General features: G+C 32.1%; 1 protein-coding gene and 1 pseudogene across 3 annotated transcripts; one reads left to right on the top strand and one right to left on the bottom strand.

Annotated features, from left to right (window-relative positions):
• The first annotated feature begins 358 nt into the window (after nucleotides 1-358).
• Nucleotides 359-5,142, top strand: LOC146909997 (cyclin-T1-4-like). 2 transcript variants are annotated; one of them, XM_085726384.1, is made up of 7 exons: nucleotides 359-494; nucleotides 1,366-1,522; nucleotides 1,676-1,757; nucleotides 3,222-3,356; nucleotides 3,773-3,948; nucleotides 4,038-4,189; nucleotides 4,462-5,142. In XM_085726384.1, the coding sequence occupies exons 2-7, from the start codon at nucleotides 1,383-1,385 to the stop codon at nucleotides 4,998-5,000; spliced, it is 1,224 nt and encodes a 407-aa protein (XP_085582510.1). In that variant the 5' UTR covers nucleotides 359-494; nucleotides 1,366-1,382; the 3' UTR covers nucleotides 5,001-5,142. The 2 variants fall into 2 exon arrangements, with proteins under 2 accessions (XP_085582510.1, XP_085582512.1); XM_085726386.1 differs by having other exon boundaries at nucleotides 373-494; nucleotides 1,360-1,522.
• A 10,728-nt stretch (nucleotides 5,143-15,870) lies between these two features.
• LOC146909996 (cyclin-T1-5-like) lies at nucleotides 15,871-17,768 on the bottom strand (annotated as a pseudogene). The gene is made up of 3 exons (XR_015020243.1): nucleotides 17,715-17,768; nucleotides 17,139-17,325; nucleotides 15,871-16,881 (listed from the first exon to the last, which is right to left on the bottom strand). The product of XR_015020243.1 is annotated as a cyclin-T1-5-like (transcript).
• Between the last annotated feature and the right edge of the window lie 3,120 nt (nucleotides 17,769-20,888).

The raw sequence follows: 20,888 nt of genomic DNA, 5'->3' as shown, positions 1-20,888 counted from the left end.
GAAAGACTATTCTTATTGATTAAGATAAGATAAGATTAAAAACTAAGGTGTATATCACTTATATTTAAAGAAATAGAATATGATTGTCTAGAAATCCTAGCTCAACTGACAACCTCGGCCACCACAAAAAAAAAATGCCAAAATTGTTGTCCTCGTGAGTTTAACTCAGTTGGTATGAACAATGCAAAAAATATGCAAGGTCTGGAGTTCAAATCCCAGCCACCACAAAAAAAAATGCCAAAATTGCGAGGCTGGACGTCGTGACCGTGTTCGAACCCGGGACATGTGTGAGTTTAATTTCATGTAAGATTAAAAATGGAATAGAATATAAATAAGATTAAAAGCGTTTGTGAAATGACTAAAATACCCTCACCTATATTAAAATTTACAGCACCTATTCTTAAACCCTAACAAACCCTGTTACACGACGGCGCTTGCCGCGCTCTCTACTCCGGCTGCCGCTACTGTGTGTTCATCTCCACTGCGTTGTGCATGTGAGTTCTCCTTTGAATTCAATGTTGAGTTACTGTTAATTGATTTGTTGCTGGTTGGGTACTTGAAATTTGAACTGAATTCCTTCATTCTCTTGTTTAATTGAAATTTGAATTGATTTGTTGCTTACTTTGAATTGAATTGGTTTATTGTTGTTGTGTATGCTGAATTGAATTGAGTTATTTTCAATTTGTTGTTCCTCTTTAAAAATGAAGAGTAGAAAAATTGATTCTTTTTTCAATAGGAAAGAAAACTTCCATTATTATTTATTGTTTTCGCTATGTGGGATATGATAAGCAATGACAACGTTAGAGAGAGTTGGGGTAGTACCTGTAGTAGAAAAGATGGTGGAAAATAGGCTTAGGTAGTTTGAGTACGTAGATAGAAGACTTGTGGATTCTGTAAGGAGTAGATCAGATAGAGAATAGTCAGATTGCGTAATTTGATCCATGTAGCCGACCCTACTATGTGGGACAAGGCTTTGGTTGTTGCATCCCAAATTTTATAGTCAAGCTCCGCCACTGAACCCTAACTCAATGTCTTTTCAATTTTGACCCAAACATCACTTTGGGGCTTTTAAATTTGAACCCAAACTTCACCTTTTTATCGGCATCCTTCTATTCTCTTCATTCGAAAAACAACAAAACTTTCAGGTTTCCTACTTTTAATGTGGCGTATGCTTGGACTACTTCTACCTTTTAATTTTTCACATTCCCGTGCTATAATGCTGTATGGCTGATGCTGCTATTTTTAATCTTCCATGGTTGAACTATATTTTCCACCTTGGTATTTATTTCTGATTTACACTTTTGTTCTTTGCTGCTGTTGCACTGACCATTCATACTAAGTTTCTATTCATGTATCAAGCTACAGGAATCTTTCTGCTACTTATGGGTACCTGTTATATGTCTAGAAAAGAAATCGAGGAAAATTCCCCGTCAAGAAAAGATGGAATTGACTTGAAGAAAGAGACAAGTCTGCGCAAGTCTTACTGCACATTCTTAAAGGATTTAGGCATCAGACTTAAATTGTGAGTTCGTTGCTACTTGCTATTAACTATTACTTGTCTGAGTTACATATTTATTATGTGTGTTGAGTTTTCTTTGATAGAAAAATATCAATATCATGTTGTTGGAATTCGGTTGGAGGTTTTCATATTGATTGTAATTGCATACCGCTGCAGGCCTCAGATAACTATTGCAACAGCCGTATTATTTTGTCAGCGATTCTTTCTTCGACAATCTCTTGCAAAGAACGACCATAGGGTAGGTTGTTGCGCTTTCAAATTGATATTATGTAAGCATTTTACCTCTCAAATTGTTTAGTAAGTTCCATTTTAATTTAGTGTTGTGTGTCACGTCTGTGCTCTTGCCTAATGAGATAGATAACTCGCATATAACATACACATAGAAATACTATAGTACCATCTAGAGGCCGGTTAGTTTTCTGTAAACTTATTTTCTTAATTTAATTTTCAATGCTTTTGGCATGCTTGCTTGGCAGATAATTGGTAGACGGGCTTTAACGGTTAATTTTGGTACTTTATAGCTGCATGATACATGTTTTTTTTTGTTTTGTTTAGTACATATGATTGGGTTTTGCGGGTTTGAACATGCGCTCCCAAATATCTACGCGACACATTTATTTTACCACTTCGCATGTTTGACTTTAGATATCTTTTCTCACAAATAAAAACTCAATTCGGTATTTTTTATTGACTTGTAATGTGAACACCTAATAGGGATAGAACAATCCCCCCCTCCCAAGGTAATTCATTAATACTTGAACATTTCTAATAAGGGTAAATAGTCTTTTTGATCCCCGAGCGTGTGAGGCGCTATCATTATAGTTGCTGAATGTATGGCAATTGCAAATAAGTCCCTAAATGTCTCTTTTGTGAGTAGTTTTATGGACTGAAGCTGACCAACAAAAAACACATTTGAGGATCAAAGTGACTAACAAAAGACACATTTGTGGACTAAAATGACTTGCCAAAGAGACACTTGGTGATGTATTTGCAATTTAGATGCATTCATGAACTATAATGGCAGCACCAACACATTCAGGGACCAAAATGGTTGTTTATCCTTTCTAATAATTATTTTTGCCCCCATCAGAAAAGTTATTTCCCTAAAAGACAAAATCTTTTAAGATGCTTGCAGAAAGTTATTATATAAAAGAGAACATAAATTGGTTCTAATTTAGTCTTTTATTATTCTACTCTTACTGCTCTTGTAACACTAAAAACCCAAGATGACAAAAAAAATGTCATATTTTGAAAATGACACTATCTCGATTAAAGAAAGAGATTAAGAGGCTGATTTTTTTTTTTTTTTTGGTGATTTTTAATCAAGATCGCCAAGAAGAATGTGGAACGAATGGGGAGCATGGAGAGATGAATAGTTGGTTGATTGTTTGATTATATATACGTAGAGAATTTTTTTAGAATTGACTATGAAAAAATCATTGAACATTTTCAACATACGAAAATGAGTAGAGGACAAAAATCATAGAAAATTAAGCATTTTTCTTCTTGAAGTTTTTTGTTCAGCAATGTCAGAATCTTCAACACATTAGTGCTTTATTATTTGAGATTTTAATGTCGAGAGGTTGTAGTTTTGTTCCAGCTTTATATTAGGAAAATGATAGATATAAACTCCTAATGATAGATATAAACTCAAAGATTACTTTATTTGAATTAATAGTCCAATTGTTGAACATTTTTACAGATCATTGCAACAGTGTGCATTTTCCTTGCTAGCAAAGTCAAAGAAAGTCGTTGTCATTTAAGGGATATAATTTTTGTTTCCAATGAGATGATTCATGAGATGGATCCTGCGGCTGCACAGAAGATAAAACAGAAGGTATTTTATTACTGTTTGTGCTTTGTTTAATTCATTCACATACACTGTCGTTCTGATTTCTTAATTTATCTGTTAGCTTATATTTCTGCTTTTATCTCCAGTAATTTTTTCTTGCTCTATTCTTCTCCAATTATTGTCCGAAATTGAGTTTTTTCTAATCTATTTGCTTCAATACTAGGCTGTCCAACTTTTGAGGTCTAGTCAATTCATCTTGGTCATAATATTAATGTCTCAAACATGGTAGATGGTGCCTCAAGATTGAAGTCCTATACAAAGTTTTTCCGGCTTTTAAATTACAAAAAGTCTTCAAATGTCTTTTATTGGATAGTTGCCCTGATTCCACCCATTCTATTAGATAGTTGCTCACAGTCTTTGTTATATTTATGTCTGTTCAACATGGTTTGTAAATGATGCAGGAAGTGTATGAGCAGCAGAGAGAATTAATTTTACTTGGAGAGAGGGTTGTACTTGCCACTTTAGGTTTTGACTTTGATGTTCAAGAACCATATGGGCCCCTTATTGCAGCCATAAAGAAGTTCAATGTTGCAAATAATGCCCTTGCACAAGTTGCATGGAACTTTGTTAATGATGGGTATGATTATGTATCCACTTGTTCTAATTTAATTATGTTGAATTCATTTTTGTAATTTATTTGTTCGCTCTCTGGAAAGTGGCTTTCAGGCTGAGTACATCGCTCTGCCTACAATTTAAGCCAAAGCATATTGCTGCAAGTGCCATTTTCCTTGCTGCCAAGTTCCTGAAGGTGAAGCTTCCGTCAGGTGGTGAGAAGGCTTGGTGGCGAGGGTTTGATGTCACCCCACGGCAATTGGAGGGTTGGTGTTGTCATCCCCTCAATTCATTTGCATGCTAAGAAACTTGTTCCAATTTGGATAGTTTCCTGTGTTCCCATTGCTAAATGCATTATATTAATTTCTACTACTGTTACGTGTCTGAATTGTTTTATCCACGTATCTGATTGAGTTAGACATATTCAACAAACCCACTTTTATGCCATGTGTAGTTTACTGTTAAACAACAGGCTGCATTTTGTGTCTCTTGATACTATTGTATACTGTTCTGAGTTCTTATGGTTATTCTCTTGCAGATATTTGCAACCAACTGTTGGAATTCTACGAGGAGATTGGCATTCCACTATCACAAGGAAGTGAAGCAGAAGTGGCTGTCGGAGGGAGAACAAAGTCTCCTGCCTCAGATGAACAGGCATGGAAACAAATTTCATCCCATCCAGTCCCCCAGCACTCATCTGCAGAAAATAGTGCAATACAATTTAGGGGAACTAAAAACCACAGCACCGATGGGAGTAAAGAAATCGGCAGTGACATTACCGATCGCAAGATGGACTTGAAAACCAAGGATTCGCAGAACTCAAAAAAGTTGCCTAATGTAGTTTCCGGAGACCAAGATAGAATGGTTGGTGGAAATCTGGACCTTCGGGAAAGTCCACTTGGCGACTCACCCAAAGAAGCAGTGAAGATGATTGCAATGAATGAATACATTGCAGAAGAAGGGGAGGTGATAGATGATGATGCTTCATCATTGTTGAACAGTCACAAGAGAAAGATGGATGATCCTCCAGATAGGCAACCAGAGATGAAGAAACAACTTAGTATAGGAAATATATGATCATTGAAATTATTGTTAGGATATGGCACTTGAACTCTTCTTTGGAGTTGTGTATGTTTAGAGTAGTTCAAGGCTATATATAAAATAGAGTTATCCAATTTCTATTACAGGTTTATTACAAAATTAAATATATTTCAAAGTAGCAGCTTGTGTATAGGAAAGGTGAGTGAGTATTTATTTGGCTCAGGAATGGAAATGATAAATTCGAATTGGAAATCCTAGCTTGGGATCATACTTAAACCTCTCAAGACTTGGATCTCTCCACAAACTAATTAGTTCAACCTTCATACACTTAAGTCTCAACAGTTGCATTAAATTTAATTAAACAAAAGAAAAATAGAAGAATGTTTTAGATTGCTTTTGAATGTTTTTTTAATCAAATAATCATGGTAAAAAAATCCAAATCCATCTTAGCACTGTCCAAAGTCCAAACGCAGCCCTCACACAACCCTCTCTTTCTTTGAATACATCGCTTCTAAAAAAAAAACAATATGAATCAATCTATATTTTGAATGACGACAATTTGAATCAATCTCTCCTTTGTTTGTATGTCCTATTTTAATCTCTCATACCTTTGAGTTGGTTAATTTATGATTTGCCATAATTCGTGAATGAGGCAGTGAGATTTAAATTTTGATCTGTAACTTTGAAAAGAGTCATCACAGGCATTGACAAGGTTCCAACAACCACGAAAGTATCGGTACATTTAAAATTGTTCTGGAGATCGTTGTACCAGAATCACCTAATTCCACTTGAAACTTTTAACGGAATTATGCATAGACACACAAAACATTAAAATAAAAACCACACATAAACTATGTAATTATGTTGACACACACACGCACGCGCGTGCGCGCACACAGACTGATGGATAGGATCAAATTTAAAACATTAAAATAAAAACATTAAAAATAAAAACCACACGTAAACCATGGAATTATGAATACACAATAATAAAAATTCAAATTTTCATTCCTTCTACTATGAATTATGAATTTAAGTTGGTTTGAGTAATCAAGAATTGTAAAATTTTCCATGATCAAGAACAAAAAATACCCAAATTCTTATTTCATTTTGTTTTAAATCTTTTTAGATATGTTGAAGATGATGGTAACAAAATTTGTTTGGTTGTTCTTCCTTTAAAGACAAATGTTATCATTAGCTATAGATTCATTTGGTGGTTTTTAGACGTTGAAGTTGAACATGAAAGTGAATTATGAGGGGGAGGAGGTTAATGAAATTGAGAATATGAATGGTGAAGAGTTGGAAGAGAATGACATATATGAAACATTTCATGAATGATCCCTAAAGCTTATAAAATATTTTAGAAATCATGTACCTTTTCACCATGTTATCCTTCATTCATGTTATCCTTCATTTGTCTTCCCATCCCCCTTCAAGGTTAGTCCCAAAGCCTTCACTGCCTTACCACTATGGGAATTACTTTTCCCATCCTATGGCCTTCTCCTGCGCCCTATAAAATTTTCAAAAATGCCCTTATGCATTCCGGATTTTAAAATCCGGATTCATGTTTACTATTTCGGATTTTATAATCCGAACAATTCTTATGTATAATCAGCCATCAGACTCTCACATTTCTGCAGTTTTGAGTTTTGCTTTTAAAAACAACAAAAAAACTAAGTCAAAAATGGTAAAAACATGTCAAATAAAATCATAAAAATATAAAAATAGCACCAAAAAATTCTAAAAATCAAATAAAACTAATGCAAATTTTTCGGATTTTTCTGAGAATATGAAAAATTAAAAAAAAATGAAAAATGGGTCTAAACGATGGAATTTTGGATTTTGAGGGGCGGAGTCCCGTAAGAAGTCCCTTTTATGATAGTCATGGTCTATGAATTTTTTCTGATTTTCTGGATAAGTTTCGGAGCAATCCGATCAAGTAGCCCGAAAACCCGATTTTTGACTAAGAACAGGTAAGAATGACCCAAAAACAGAAGGATGAGAGTTAGGAAGATTAATATTGTCCCTAAAATGACTATCCATATTACAAACATGTTTATAATTTGTGCTGATACAGTTCGGATTATATAATCCGGACTGTTTTACCTTGAAAAAGGGTGTTTCGGGGGTTTCCGGATTATGTAATCCGGAAATATCATGCAACGTGCCCTATTTTTTGAAGTTTCCGGATTCCAAAATCCGGAAAAATCCGTTACTCATTTTTTCACCCTTTAACAAAAGAAAACACCATTCCGGATTATAAAATCCGGAAACTCAAGGGCATTTTTGGAAAAAATAGGGCGTGCGAGGAAACCCATAGGGTGGGAAAAGTAATTCCCTACCACTATTGAGCTCCATTGTACTAATGGGAGCCCACCTCATTTCTTTTTTCTCCATAATGGGAGCCCGGGGACACTTCTTTGAAATCTTATGAAGGTGAAGTTGATGATACCATCGAAGCCGGAATGCATTCCATCATTGGATTTGCATTTACGATATTTCTGGATGCTTTGGTCAGTGAGGCTATCCAACGCAATAGGAAATATATACTCAAAGCAACTTACTATTATCTATGTGGAATGTCTTATATATATTCTTATTTAATGTTTTGTGTAACAATTTATTTAGGGTTTAGGGTTTAGTTAGCAACTTCTTCCTCAACTGGATCAACTTCATCCCACCTCATTTCTTTTTTCTCCATAATGGGAGCCCGAGGACACTTCTTTGAAGAAGATGAACCTCCATTCCGTAGACTATATATGTTTCTCCTCTCTCTTTTTCTAATGCTGTTTCTCTTTCTCTTCTCTACTTAATGAGCAATACTTGCATATATAAATAATAACACGGTTTCTATTCAAGCAAGGCAAAGTGTTTTTCTTTTCTTTTGTTTTAATTTTTTTTACACAATTTTTTTGTTTTAATTTTGTATAATGAATATTACAACGGTTTATAATTTTGAAGGGTATCATATGACAATTCTGTCATTACCAACTTTATTTTTTTAGCAATCAGTCAAGTAGTTAGTTACACTTCATTTTTTTTTACTGTAAATAACTTGATTTTTTCTTTTTATGGCATAGAAAAAAGGTTCATTCATTGTATAATATATTAGGAGTAAAAAAAATATATAAAATTATTAACATTAATTTTAAATCAAATAAATATTGCTTATAAAAAAAAGTAGGATACAAATTATTGGTTACTATTATGAAAACTAAGGAGTACCAAAATATTACCGGATTTTCCTCAAATAAAAAAAAATAAAAATTTGATGAAATAATATTACTTGATCTTCAAAGATAAATTAATATAAAGCAATAACTACTTAAAGATAGTAGTCAGGTAAGGATGGTGTCAACATTTGAAGGATGCTATGACCGGGGGGGGGGGGGGGGGGGGGGGGGGGGGGGGGGGTGGTTTGGAGGCCATGGTCCCCCCATATTTTTAATGATATAAATTAGGCTACGGTCTCCCCAATTAATCTAATTAAAATGTTCAAATGTTATATGTTATTAGGTTAATTGACAACTAATATCGTTAGTTTTATATGTTATATTTAAATTATCTCATATAATCATTTCCACAACATATTTTAAATGGAATAAAACACACCGATATTGCTTTGCAAAATAAAAGACTATTTTAAAGCAAAAAATGAGCAAATTAAAACCTAAAATAAAAACAGGGGATTAAAATATAATTTAGTCCTTAGTGGATTTTATTCTCCTATGACAAAAATCTCATGTCTTTCACACTCGTACAAAAGTTCTTCTATTTAGTCAATTGTCGTCCCTATAAATATACCAAATTTTGATTTTAGTCCCTAAAAAATAAAATGAGATGTTTTCATCCTCACAAAAAATTTTGTTTTATTTTTGGTCCCTAATAGATATAATTTTGACATTTTTTGAACATAATATGAATATATAATAAAGGTTGAACATACTAAGCAAATATAAAGTTGATACAATTTGAACATAAAAGAGTTATAATTTTAACATTCACATGAACATAAAGTGACCATTAAGGACCAAAAACAAAATAATTTTTTTTGTGAGGATGAAAACATTCAGTTTAATTTTTTAGGGACTAAAATCAAAATTCGCTATATTTATAAGGACGAAAAACTTATTTAACCCTTTTTTATATTATAAGTATTATTATTTTATATAAATTCATACTTTTATCGAGATTCGATGAACTTCAGCAATGTTTCATTTGTGATCAACCAAATTGTGAATTATTTTAGGTCCGACCTTTCGTTTGGATCAGATAAACTGTTTTATGGTATTAAACGAAAATTGTCAAGATAAATGTAATATTTCTATTAAATATTTTTGCCTTTTATATGTAAGAAATGTGTTAAATATTTGCATTACGCTCTTTGAGGATTTTATTTGCTTAAATATGTTGATACAAATTTTTCTATATCAAGATGAGAAAGTTAATATGACAATTTTGAAAACTAATAACTATTTTTAAAATATTTAAATTAACATAGTGTTTCTATTAAATATCTTTTTTTATTTTATTTGCAAAACATCGTTAAATAATTGCAGCACACTAGTCACGGAATTTATGTGCTTATATCTGCGGAAATATAATTTTATGTCAATGCGTAAAATTTTCAAAACTATGTTGAGGCAAAATCCCTAAAATGTTTTAAAGATAAACAAATCATGATGATTAACGGATTAATGGACTTTGATAGTTTCTTCATATTTAATATGTATTCTTGAGTGATTAACTAAGACATGAACAACGTGTAAATCAAACCAAGAATCAAGTGATCAAAGAACATTAAAGATTATGAACCCGGTCAGAGTTCAGAAGGTTGATCAGAAGATAGTTCAGAAAGTTGGTCGTATGGTTTAATAAGTACAAACCCAAAAATTAATGATCATACAAAGAACATTCATGGCACACGGGACATAAACAAAAAGCACAAAAAAGGACTATGACCTTGAACCAAACAAGTAACAAAGGTATTTATATGAATAAAGGTCAAAAGCACATTCTTTGATCATTAAAATAGATAAAGACGGTTAATTTGGTTTTGTAAGTTACAAACATTTATATTTATACTTTTAATCAAAATCAAAATTTCATAAAAAAAAAAAAAAAAAAACACACCGTTCATAATTTTCAAATGTTAGTGCACTTACGTGCTCGTCTTTTCGCTAGTAGTAAATAAAATACTTTAAATGAAGGATAAAATTGGAAAGAGAAAAAACCAACCCAAATATGTGTACCTTATTTATACTAGTGGAAAGACGGACACTCACGTGCCCGTCTTTTTTCTGTTTTTATTGCGCTAATGCGTGTATATTATAAACGTCATTTTATATGAAATTTTGGTTTGATTAAAATTACAAGTGTGTGTGTGTGTGTGTGTCTATATATATATATATATATATATATATATATATATATATATATTAATGACCTTTAAATTAGAACATACCCAACAATAAATCATGTTTCTCTTTTTCTATGACAAAAATAATATAACAAATATAATTTATATCCTTATCTTTTTTTAATACATCAATAATATAACATCTATGTACTATTAGCGAAAAGACGGGCACGTGATGGGCAAAAGCTAAACTAACTTTGTTTACGATTAGAATAAACGTAATTTGCAGTCGTAGCTTTCTTTCTAAAAGTGAGATTGCAATTTCCATTGAAATAGTGTGATCTTAGCCTTCCTCTTTGACAAGGGTTTCAGCACCGTCTTTATTCTTCACAAGCCTGCAATGGAGACTATTGTTTTTTCAGCGACACAAACACCAGTTAGACCACCAGAACCGCTTGACAACGGTGGAAACGGCAAGATCCCTGTGATTAGAGCCCTTTCTTTTAGGGATAAACTCTTGAGGAACAAGAGGGCCATGCAGCCAAAAGAGAGAATGGATTTGATACAGCAAGGCTTAGTCAAGGAGCTGGAAACCACCTCCTAAGGGTCTCATCAAAATTAACATGGATGGAAGCTTTCTTGAAGACAGTTCCCGTCTAGGAGCTCGTAGAGTTATTTGTGGTCATGATGGTAGCTAGATAGCAGGGTTCACTCACTTTGAAAATGGCGGTTATGCACTCAAGGCGGAACTTCGTGCTATTCAACTTGGGGTTGCTGCTTGTTATGATCTTGGATATACAAGGATCATTTGTGAGAGTGATTGTTTAGAAGCAGTGAATCTTATTCACAACTTCAAAAATTCAAGTTTGCATGTGTATGCATCTGTGTTGCTAGAAATCTCGAATACCTTACATCATTGGACTGTAAATTTAGTTCATATTTTAAGGGAGCAGAACATTAGAGCTGACTTTATGGCTAAGGAGGCTTCCTATTTCGCTTGCTCAGCTCACTGGACTCGTCCTCCAGCTGGCTTAGAGGCTCTCCTTCTAAGAGACAGTCTAGCTAGTTAGTTTTTATTGTTTTCCTTTTCTTTTTGCTTGTTACAATGTAACACCACAAAAAAAAAAAAACTAACTTTGTTTATCTATTTTAATGATACCAACAATATAAAAAATATATATAATCTAAATTCTTATCTTTTTAATGACATCGACAACAATCATTATTATACAAAAAATTGTTTTAAAGTATAATTGGGATAATGAAAACGTCAGCCCAAAATATTATATATATACTCGATCTAGTTTGTTGCACTTTTTAAAGTATAACAAAAATAAATAAATAAATAAACTGGGCATATATTCATATTGTGATTGTTACATTTTTTTAAAATTTTGAATTCACTCCCATCAATTATCTTTTTTAAAGAATAAATTATTAGAAAAAAATTGATATATCGTGGATAATAAAGATTGAATTTGTTACACTTTTATTTTAATATTTGAATTTACTCTTATCTATTTGTTATATGTGCTATGAGTGTTGAAAGTTAAGGGTAATTTGAGAAAGAGAAAAAGTCAACCCAAAAGTAGCTAGTCTTTTTTTGTTATATTGTTTGTGTCATTGAAAAATATAAACATGGTTGGTTTGGTTTGATATATTTTGAAAGGAACAAACACTTATATTTATACTTTTGATCAAAATCAAAATTTTATAAAAAAATACCGTCCATATATTTTAAACTTTAGTGCAATAAAATTTGTGGAAAAATGGGTATGTCACTAGTTATTATAAAAAAAAATCAAGGGTATAATCAAAATACTCTATTTTCTTATATATATATATATATATATATATATATATATATATATATATATATAGATATAGAACATATACTATGAGAATGATATTCTTATATGAGAATGGTGAGAATGAATAAGAGCCATGAGATTAAAAAGCATTGGTTGAGAATAAAACATTCCTAAAATATAATTTTGAATCCTCATTAATCAAACTTCATAGAACATTTGCTTAAAAAAAAACGTTTCTTAGAACATATCTTTTTTATAAAAAAAAACCTAGAACAGTGAAATGAGTATCCAGCTTCTTCCTCATGGATCAAACTGGATCACGACAAAATAGAATAGAAAAATGGTTACAAAAGACAACAATTTAGAAGGAAAAAAAAATTGAAATCCAAGAAAGGGATGGATGTGTATTTCTATGGTGTGATAAGAACCGAATTCTAAAGGAAACCAATGAAGTATTGATATCTTGAAATGGAAATTAGGAATTTTTCAATGGAGGAGATGAAGACCATGGAGAGATATTTTTTTTTGAAGGAACCATGGAGAGAGATGATGACCGAAATAAATAAATAATAATGACACCCTTTTTAAAAAAAGAATATTATTGATACAATCAAAATCACAATTATATCATGATGTTAATGACAAATGACTCATTTAGGAATGTTTTAATCTCAACCAATGCTTTTTAATCTCATGGCTCTTATTCATTCTCACTATTCTCATATAAGAATGTCATTCTCATAGTATATGTTCTATATATATATATATATATATATATATATATATATATATATATATATATAGGCTTAAAATACACGAGTTTGAGCTTGCTTTTTCACTACCTATTTCACCCTTCATTTAAATTATTTTATTTACTATTTTATCTTTTAATAATATTATATTCAATTTAAAAAAAATATATTATATTCAATTTGAATTCAAAAAATAAAATCCCATTAAAATAGGAAATACTCCACTACAGTATGAACAATACTATATATGAAGGGAATGTCCTCGTGAACTTAGCTCAGTTGGTATGGACAATGCATAATATATGCAAGGTCCAGGGTTCAAACCCCGACCACCACCAAAAAAAATATATGAAGGGAATAGAGATTTTGGGCTTAACTTTTTATAATTCCAATTATACCCTTAAACAAATTTTCCTATATTAATGTTACATTTTTAGTGTTATTAAAAATGATAGTAGTAAAGATTTTCTCTCAAAAAAAAAAATAAAAAAAAATGATAAAGATTTATATTATATTTGTTAAATTATTGTTGTCGTGGAAAAAGATAAACATGGTTTTTTTTGGTTTGTTACAATTTTAATTTCATAAATATTTGTACTTATAATTTTAATCAAAATTTTATATAAAATACCGTTCATAATTTACACGCGTTAGCGCAGTAAAAATAGATGAATGACGAGTACGTGAATGCCCGTCTTTTCGCTAGTTATATATAGTATAGATATAAAAAAATGTAATTTTAAATATTTAAACAAAAATATTAAAAGTGACAAAGTATAAAAATACTAAAGATATGAGACTATTGATAAATTTTTTGCATTTGTTCTGAAAGTAAATAGAGTTCCATTCGTTCCTGAATAACTTCCTTTCCGGAAGTAAGAAGAGTTCCATTTGTTCCTAACTTCCTTTAAAAGGGATTTTGCTTCTGCAGTGAATGTCTTGGTAGAAGATATGATTTCGTTGAATTCAAGTTTATTTGTTTTCAAATATGCTCGTAACTCAACGAGAAAATAATCACGAGTTTTGAAAATTTTATCATATCGACTTTCTTATATCGGTACATAAAAAATTTCTTCCGCAAATATAAACATTTAAACTAATGACTATTTTATTCCGCAATTTTTTTTTTGAAAGAAGTGTGGTGCAATTTTTTAACGATGTTTTTCAAATAAAATAAAAAGTATATATTTGATTGAAACACTACATTAATGTTAATATTTTAAAAATAGTCATTAGTTTTCAAAATTGTCATATTAACTTTCTCATCTTGATACATAAAAACTTGTATCAACAAATATAAACAAATAAAATCCCCAAGGAGCACAAAACAAATATTTAACATTTTTTTTACATATAAAATGCAAAAATAATAAAACATTGTTGTAGTTCATGAAATCTAAATAAAAGTATGAATTTATATAAAAAATAATATTTAAAATATAAAAAATCAAATAAGTGAATTCATACTTTTTTATTAAGAAAGATTCACTTTTTTTTAAGGATGGAAAGATTTACTATTTCATATATACACACATAATTTTTTTTTTTACTAAAGCTGGGTTTATAAGACTGCAAACAAAATATATATAATTGTTCACTAATGACATATATTTGCATTCCAAATTATTTCATAGATGCGTATGGGTCAAGTGGTTTGTGAGTACGATTCAAGTTAGTGTGAGCACGGTTCGATACCCAGTGGTGATGTTTTTAATTTTTAATGACTTTTGCAAAGCCATTTTAAAACTTTGGTTCCTTTCCTGGGATTGGAGGGGAAATTGTTGAAGAAGATGAATAAATGAGAATGGTTGAATGAAAGATGAAACCTGTTTTAAAGAAAAAAAAGTTTGGACAGTGATGATTGGATTGGAGGGGAAATTTAATTAATTTGATGGTTTGCAAAATGTCATTAAATTAAAATGGGGTGAGTATGCAAATAATAAAATACATGCTAAATTTTTGCAAAATAAAATAATAAATATGATTGTTATAGTGGAGGACACATGGCTACTTTTTATTGGTTTTGGTATGAGTCAATGTAAATTACGCGTTTGAATTTTTGTTAGTTATTTCCCATGTCTACTAATTTTGATATTTCAATAATGAAAAACTAACGGATCACGTGGGTTACTTTTATCTACGTTAATTTGAGTTTTTGTTCGTTACTCAATTTAGTAGTATTTGATATTCTAAATTCTAATATAGCAGTAAACAACAGTCCAAGAATCATTAATATGATCATATAAAAAAAAAAAAAACTAATGAAAATATATTACTTGATCTTCGACGAAAAGTTAATAAGAAACAATAACTACTCCAGAAAATAAAAAGACATTATTTACATTGAATAGATAGTGGTTAGATATTCCTTTTTTTTTGTTGAGAGAATCATATCATGTTATACAACTTGATACTTTTTGTCAAAAAAAAAAAAAAGGACTTGATATTTATTTCGATATTTTTACACATCTCAAATTTTCATTGCAATCTAAAATTAAAATTGCCATCTAAAAAAATTACTTGTAGTTGTATGCACATATTTTTCTCCTCCTTTGCTTTTGTTTACTTTTTAAACTTTTCCATCTTTAAATATGCATTTCTTGATAAATGAATTGCTGCGATGAATCCAGACTTCCCAAGTACGGATGAATGATGATGCTGGTAAATGTTAGAAATTCAAGCCAAAGAACAATACATAAATTTCCTAAAAATTAGTATTCCACAATCTATTGTGTTTGTTTACGTAGGGTTTCTTCGCTACTAGGAGGCATTCTGGCGGGTCAGTCGCTTTTATTCTCGTTGGGATTTTATATCTCTGGGGAATCTATAGATCATAATAGTTCGCCAACCTCTCTAATTAACATACAATACAATTTCACTTCACAGCACGGCAAAAAAGAAAGCTTCGCTCGGTGGGCCTTCCTGCACTGACGAATGGCCTCCTTTCACTTCTCTTAAGTCTACAACAAACAAGTGAGGCAGGATTTGAGCCTACGTAGAAAAACTTCAACAGATTTACAGTCTATCGCTTTTTAGCTTAGCTAGCGTTCCGCTAGTCATTTAGTCAATTCATAACAATCTCTGTACAAAGGGCAATCAACAGAATCTAACAAAAACACACATAGTGGAAGGCTTAAACAGCTATTGGGAGGTTATGTCTTAAGTGGGTGATTTGAATGATCATATATTATGGTAGTGGATGAAACAAAATCCCGCTGAAGGGCTCCCTATATCCGGTCGGATAACTGCAACCGAGCCGTTTCTTCATCTCTGGTTGCCTAGCTGGAGAATTATCCATCTTTCTCTTGTGATTGTTCAACAATGATGAAGCATCATCATCTATCACTTCCCCTTCTTCTGCAATGTATTCATTTATGTCTTTCTGCAATTGCCCTTTCATGCTCATTTGTCTACCATCTCTAGTTTCCTCATAGGCCTTACCATGATCTACGTCATCGGGCATAGACCAATTTTGTCATATCTCTTGCTTATTTTTCTCAATCTCAAGACCTATTTCAACTCCATCTACTAGCTCCCTGTCAATACAATCGTGGTCATCCATTACATCTTTTTTTATTGTGATTTCACCTCGTTCCTTTCTTCTTTTTGCAAACGCAGCCTTTAACTTGACTTTGTCGTCATCTGGACTGCTTCTTTAGGTGAGTGACCAACTGAGCCTTCCTTAATCTCGAGATTTCGACCATCCATTCTATCTTGGTCTCCGACAACTATACGATCAGTCCCAGATTTAGATCTATCTTCCAATTCTCTCTTGCCATCACAAGTAATGTCACTGCCCAATTCTGTACTCCCACTAATGTCGGTCCCATTATTATTTGAAGATGAGTACTGAGGGGATGGATGAGAAGAAATTTGTTTTGAGGCCTGTTCCTCATTTGTGGCAGGAGACTTTGTAGCAGCTCTTTCTGCTTCACTTGCTTGTGATGGTGGAATTCTTTTCTGCTCGTAGAGTTCCAACATTTGATAACTAACTTCTGCAAGAGAATAACCATAAGGACTCAGCAGAGTATACAAAAATACAGTCGTTGTTTAACGGCAAACTACGCATGGAATAAAAGTGGGTTTTGTTCTCTAATAAAGATGTCTAACAGAATCAGAAAATGGGGATACAATCCAGACATGTGACAGTAGCAGAAATTATTATAATGCATTGAGCCATCACAAGACAGAAGACTAGGCAAATTGGATCAATTTTCTTAGCATGCAAATAAATTGAGAGGATGGCACCAACCCTCCAATTGGCATTTGGTAAGATCGTACTGTTGCCACCAGTCCTTCTCACCATCTGACGGAAGATTCACTTTCAGGAACTTGGCAGCAAGAAAAAGGGCACTTGCTGCAATATGGTTTGGCTTAAATTGCAGGCAGAGCGATGTACTCAGCCTGAAAGCCACTTTCCAAAGTGTATACAAATAAAACTACTAAAATGAATTCAACAAAATTAAATTAGAACAAGTAGCAACGTAATCATACCCGTCATCAACAAAGTACCATGCAGCTTGTACAAGGGCGTAATCATACTGAATGTTCAACTTCCGTATGAGCCCCTTGCTGAGGGCATAATTATTAATTTTACTTGGAGAGTATTAATTTATCAAATGTAAATCAAATGTAAATCCTCAATGATCCAAGTAAAATTAATTCTTTCTGCTGCTCATACACTTCCTGCATCATTGAGGATTTACATTTGATAAATTTGTGGCTAAAAAATTCAGTTTTTAATATCAATGAATCAAATGAGTATTTGAATAAGAAATTTAGCAATATAATAAATTAACAATATTGATGACGAAAAAAATTGCACCACCTGGCGCCAAGTTCCTACATCCACCACCACTGTGGGTGGAATCAGGGCAACCATCCAATAGGATGGGGTGTAGAGAAAAATGTTTGCTATGGTAAAACTTCATACCACCAGTTCTATCTTACATAGAGACTAAGCACAAAGAGCTAGAAAACATTGCATAGGATTGCACTACTGAGACTACATCTACCAGTTTGAGCGCATATCAGGTAATGTTGGCTAGAACCGACACTTTGGAGGAAGCCAACTCTTGACGCAAATAGAAAAGAGAAAAACACACTTTCAGACAATAATTTGTGAAAGGTAGAGTAAGAAAAAATCATCCGAAGCAGCATAAGATTTCAGATAAATCAAGAAATCAGAATGTACGCGTATAGGAATGAACTGCTTAAAGCAACATCAATAATAAAACACCTTCTGCTGTATCCTCTCTACAGCTACAGGATCCTTCTTGTGAATCATCTTGTAAGAAACGAAAATGACATCCTTTAGATGACGAGGAGTCTCTTTGACTTTGCCAGCAAGGAACATGCATACTGTTGCAATGGTCTGCGAAAGATGTTCAGCAGTTGGATTATTAATTCCAATTAAGCAATCTTTGAGTTTATACTGGCTTTATATCTATCAATCCCCAAATATTAAGTTGGTTGGAACTTAACTACAATCTCTCGACGTCAAATTCTTGAATAATGAAGCATTAAAGTGTTGAAGATTATGACACTTACTATACTGAAAACTTTATGTTGAAGTTGGAATTAAAATGTAACATACAAAAAGAAAAAATCAGAAACATCAACCTTCAAAAGTTGAAAAAATAAACTCAACAATTTATCTAAGAAAAGCTCTACCATCTTAAAATTTGAGCTAGGCCTAACTCAATCTCAAAAGGTAGCTTACAGGGTGAGGATTTCCCAAGCTTCGTAAGAACTACTTTAACCATTTGCCAAACACAAAATTACAGCACAACCACAAAATTTCAGGGCTTTCATATCACAAATCAATAAAAGAAAATCCAAAATCAACGATACATTAAGCAGCTTAAAAATACCAATATTAACAGATATAATCCATCGACCAACTGTCTGCCAACCAGGCATGTCAACAAAAGCACAGACATGCCACACAAAATCAAAATGCAACTTATGAAAGACCTTGAAGGTAAAATACCTACATAATATCGATTAGAAAGCACAACATCCTACCCTTTGTTCATTCTTTGCATGAGATTGTCGAAGAAAGAATCGATGACAAAAAATTATGGCAGTTGCTATAGTTCCTAGAGGCCTGCAGGAAATGAAGTTACACTCAACATGTAAACCTCTAACCGAATTTCAACAAGATATACGACTTAATAATTATGTAACTCCGGCAAATAACAGTTAATAGCAGCAAACTAAACTCACAGTTTAAGTCTGATGCCTAAATCCTTTAAGAATGTGCAATAAGAGGTGCGCAGACTTGTCTCTTTCTTCAAGTCAATTCCATTTTACTTTAGGAGATAAAAGATTTACTCCTAAAATTTGGCTTGATTTAGTCCTAAAAATTTGGATTTTGATTATTTAGTCCAAAAATATATTTTGGTTTATTTTATTTTTAAAGGTGAGGGTATTTTAGTCGTTTCATAAACACTTTAATCTTATTTAAATCTATTTAATATATAACTGAGTGATACATACCTTTCAAAAAAAAAAAAAACTGAGTAATTGACCTTAATCTTTTATTAATATATTTTTATTTTTTATTTTGCATTTTTTCTTGGAATGGCTCAAAGTTGATTATGGTTTAATTTTGAGATTAAAAGTTATTCAAACTATAAAGGAAAAAAAACATGATGTTCGATTTGATTTTGTTGACTTTTAAAAACAAAATCAAACCAAACCAAACCAAACAATATGGTTTTGATTGGTTCGCTTGGTTCAGTTTTTTGCGAGAAAATACACAAGTGAATGTACTGTATGTTTCATGTTCTAGTAAGGAAACGTGACAAGTTACATACAATTTTCTATTTAATGATTTTAGTGATTTGATACCAGTAATATAGGTTTGACGGTGATGCAGGACCTGCAGCCTTCTGATTCCATCTAATTTTTCCTTAACAGGTTTGGTTTCTGGTGTTATGGGGTATTTTTGATCTATGGTTGCTGGTGGGTGGTGTTTGGTCCTACAATGACGGTTTTGTTCAGGCGTGTGTTCCAAACAGAGAGAAATACTTCTTGTAGATATGTTAAAATCACTCGTTCAATATATACATGTTGCTAGCCATAGTTTGCGCTTATGGTTGACATTCAATGTGTATCATTTGAATTAAAGTTGACATTCGATGTGTATCATTTGAATTAAACTTGTTTGATTTGCTTAAATTAGGGTGGTAGCTACTCCTTTTATATTTCCAATGATATACACAATGTATTTGTCCTTCTCGTTATCAATCAATTTTAGCTTGTTCAAATCTATGAAATCAAATAACTAAAAGTTTTACCGATTGATCTACACTAGTCTTCACCATTCAGTAACATTTATGCAGCATAATTTGCTAAAACTGTTAGCTATAGATTGGCTACAAATTAACTAGGTAACATTTATTAAGTGTTACATGTAATACTCTAAAGTGTTACTAAAATCATTTAGTAACACGGACTTTACCTAACATTTATCAAATATTACTAAATCTAAACAGTAACATTTTTTTGTATTTACTTACATTTTTCAAGTGTTACTAAATCTCATATATGCTGTAGTGGCATCTCATTCTCTTCTCGCTTTGTAGATCATATAAACAAACTTGTTATTAGAGGTCTAGAAAGTGGTGGAAGCTTGTTTTTTTCATGATGGTTTTCAGGCAATTGGAAATTTGTTTTGCAGCTTGTCAAGCTTGAACTCTTGTTTTCTTACTGCGTCTGATAGACATGAGAATGAGCCTTCCAAGAGGCAAATATCCAGTGCGGGTCAAGATATCATAAGCAACCTACCTGACTTTATCATTGCAGTTTGCACTAGTGCTTTGTTACAGAGCTTCTCTCTATAAGATAAACAAAACTAGATTTATAAACTTTGTATGCAGGGTGCTGCTTCATCTGATTAGTGCAAGCATCAAGACATTTTCTCTTTCTCTTTCAGAGGAGTATGACCCCTACATTATCAATCAGTGGATATCTGTTGTTTCAAATAAAAGAGTAA

The sequence above is a fragment of the Medicago sativa genome, chromosome 7 (assembly GCF_051527215.1).
Source record: "Medicago sativa cultivar Bolivia chromosome 7, Bolivia_mono, whole genome shotgun sequence".
In the NCBI taxonomy this organism is placed as follows: Eukaryota; Viridiplantae; Streptophyta; class Magnoliopsida; order Fabales; family Fabaceae; genus Medicago; species Medicago sativa.
The sequence above is the reverse complement of the archived record's forward strand: the minus strand, read 5'-3'. Positions and strand labels throughout refer to the sequence as shown.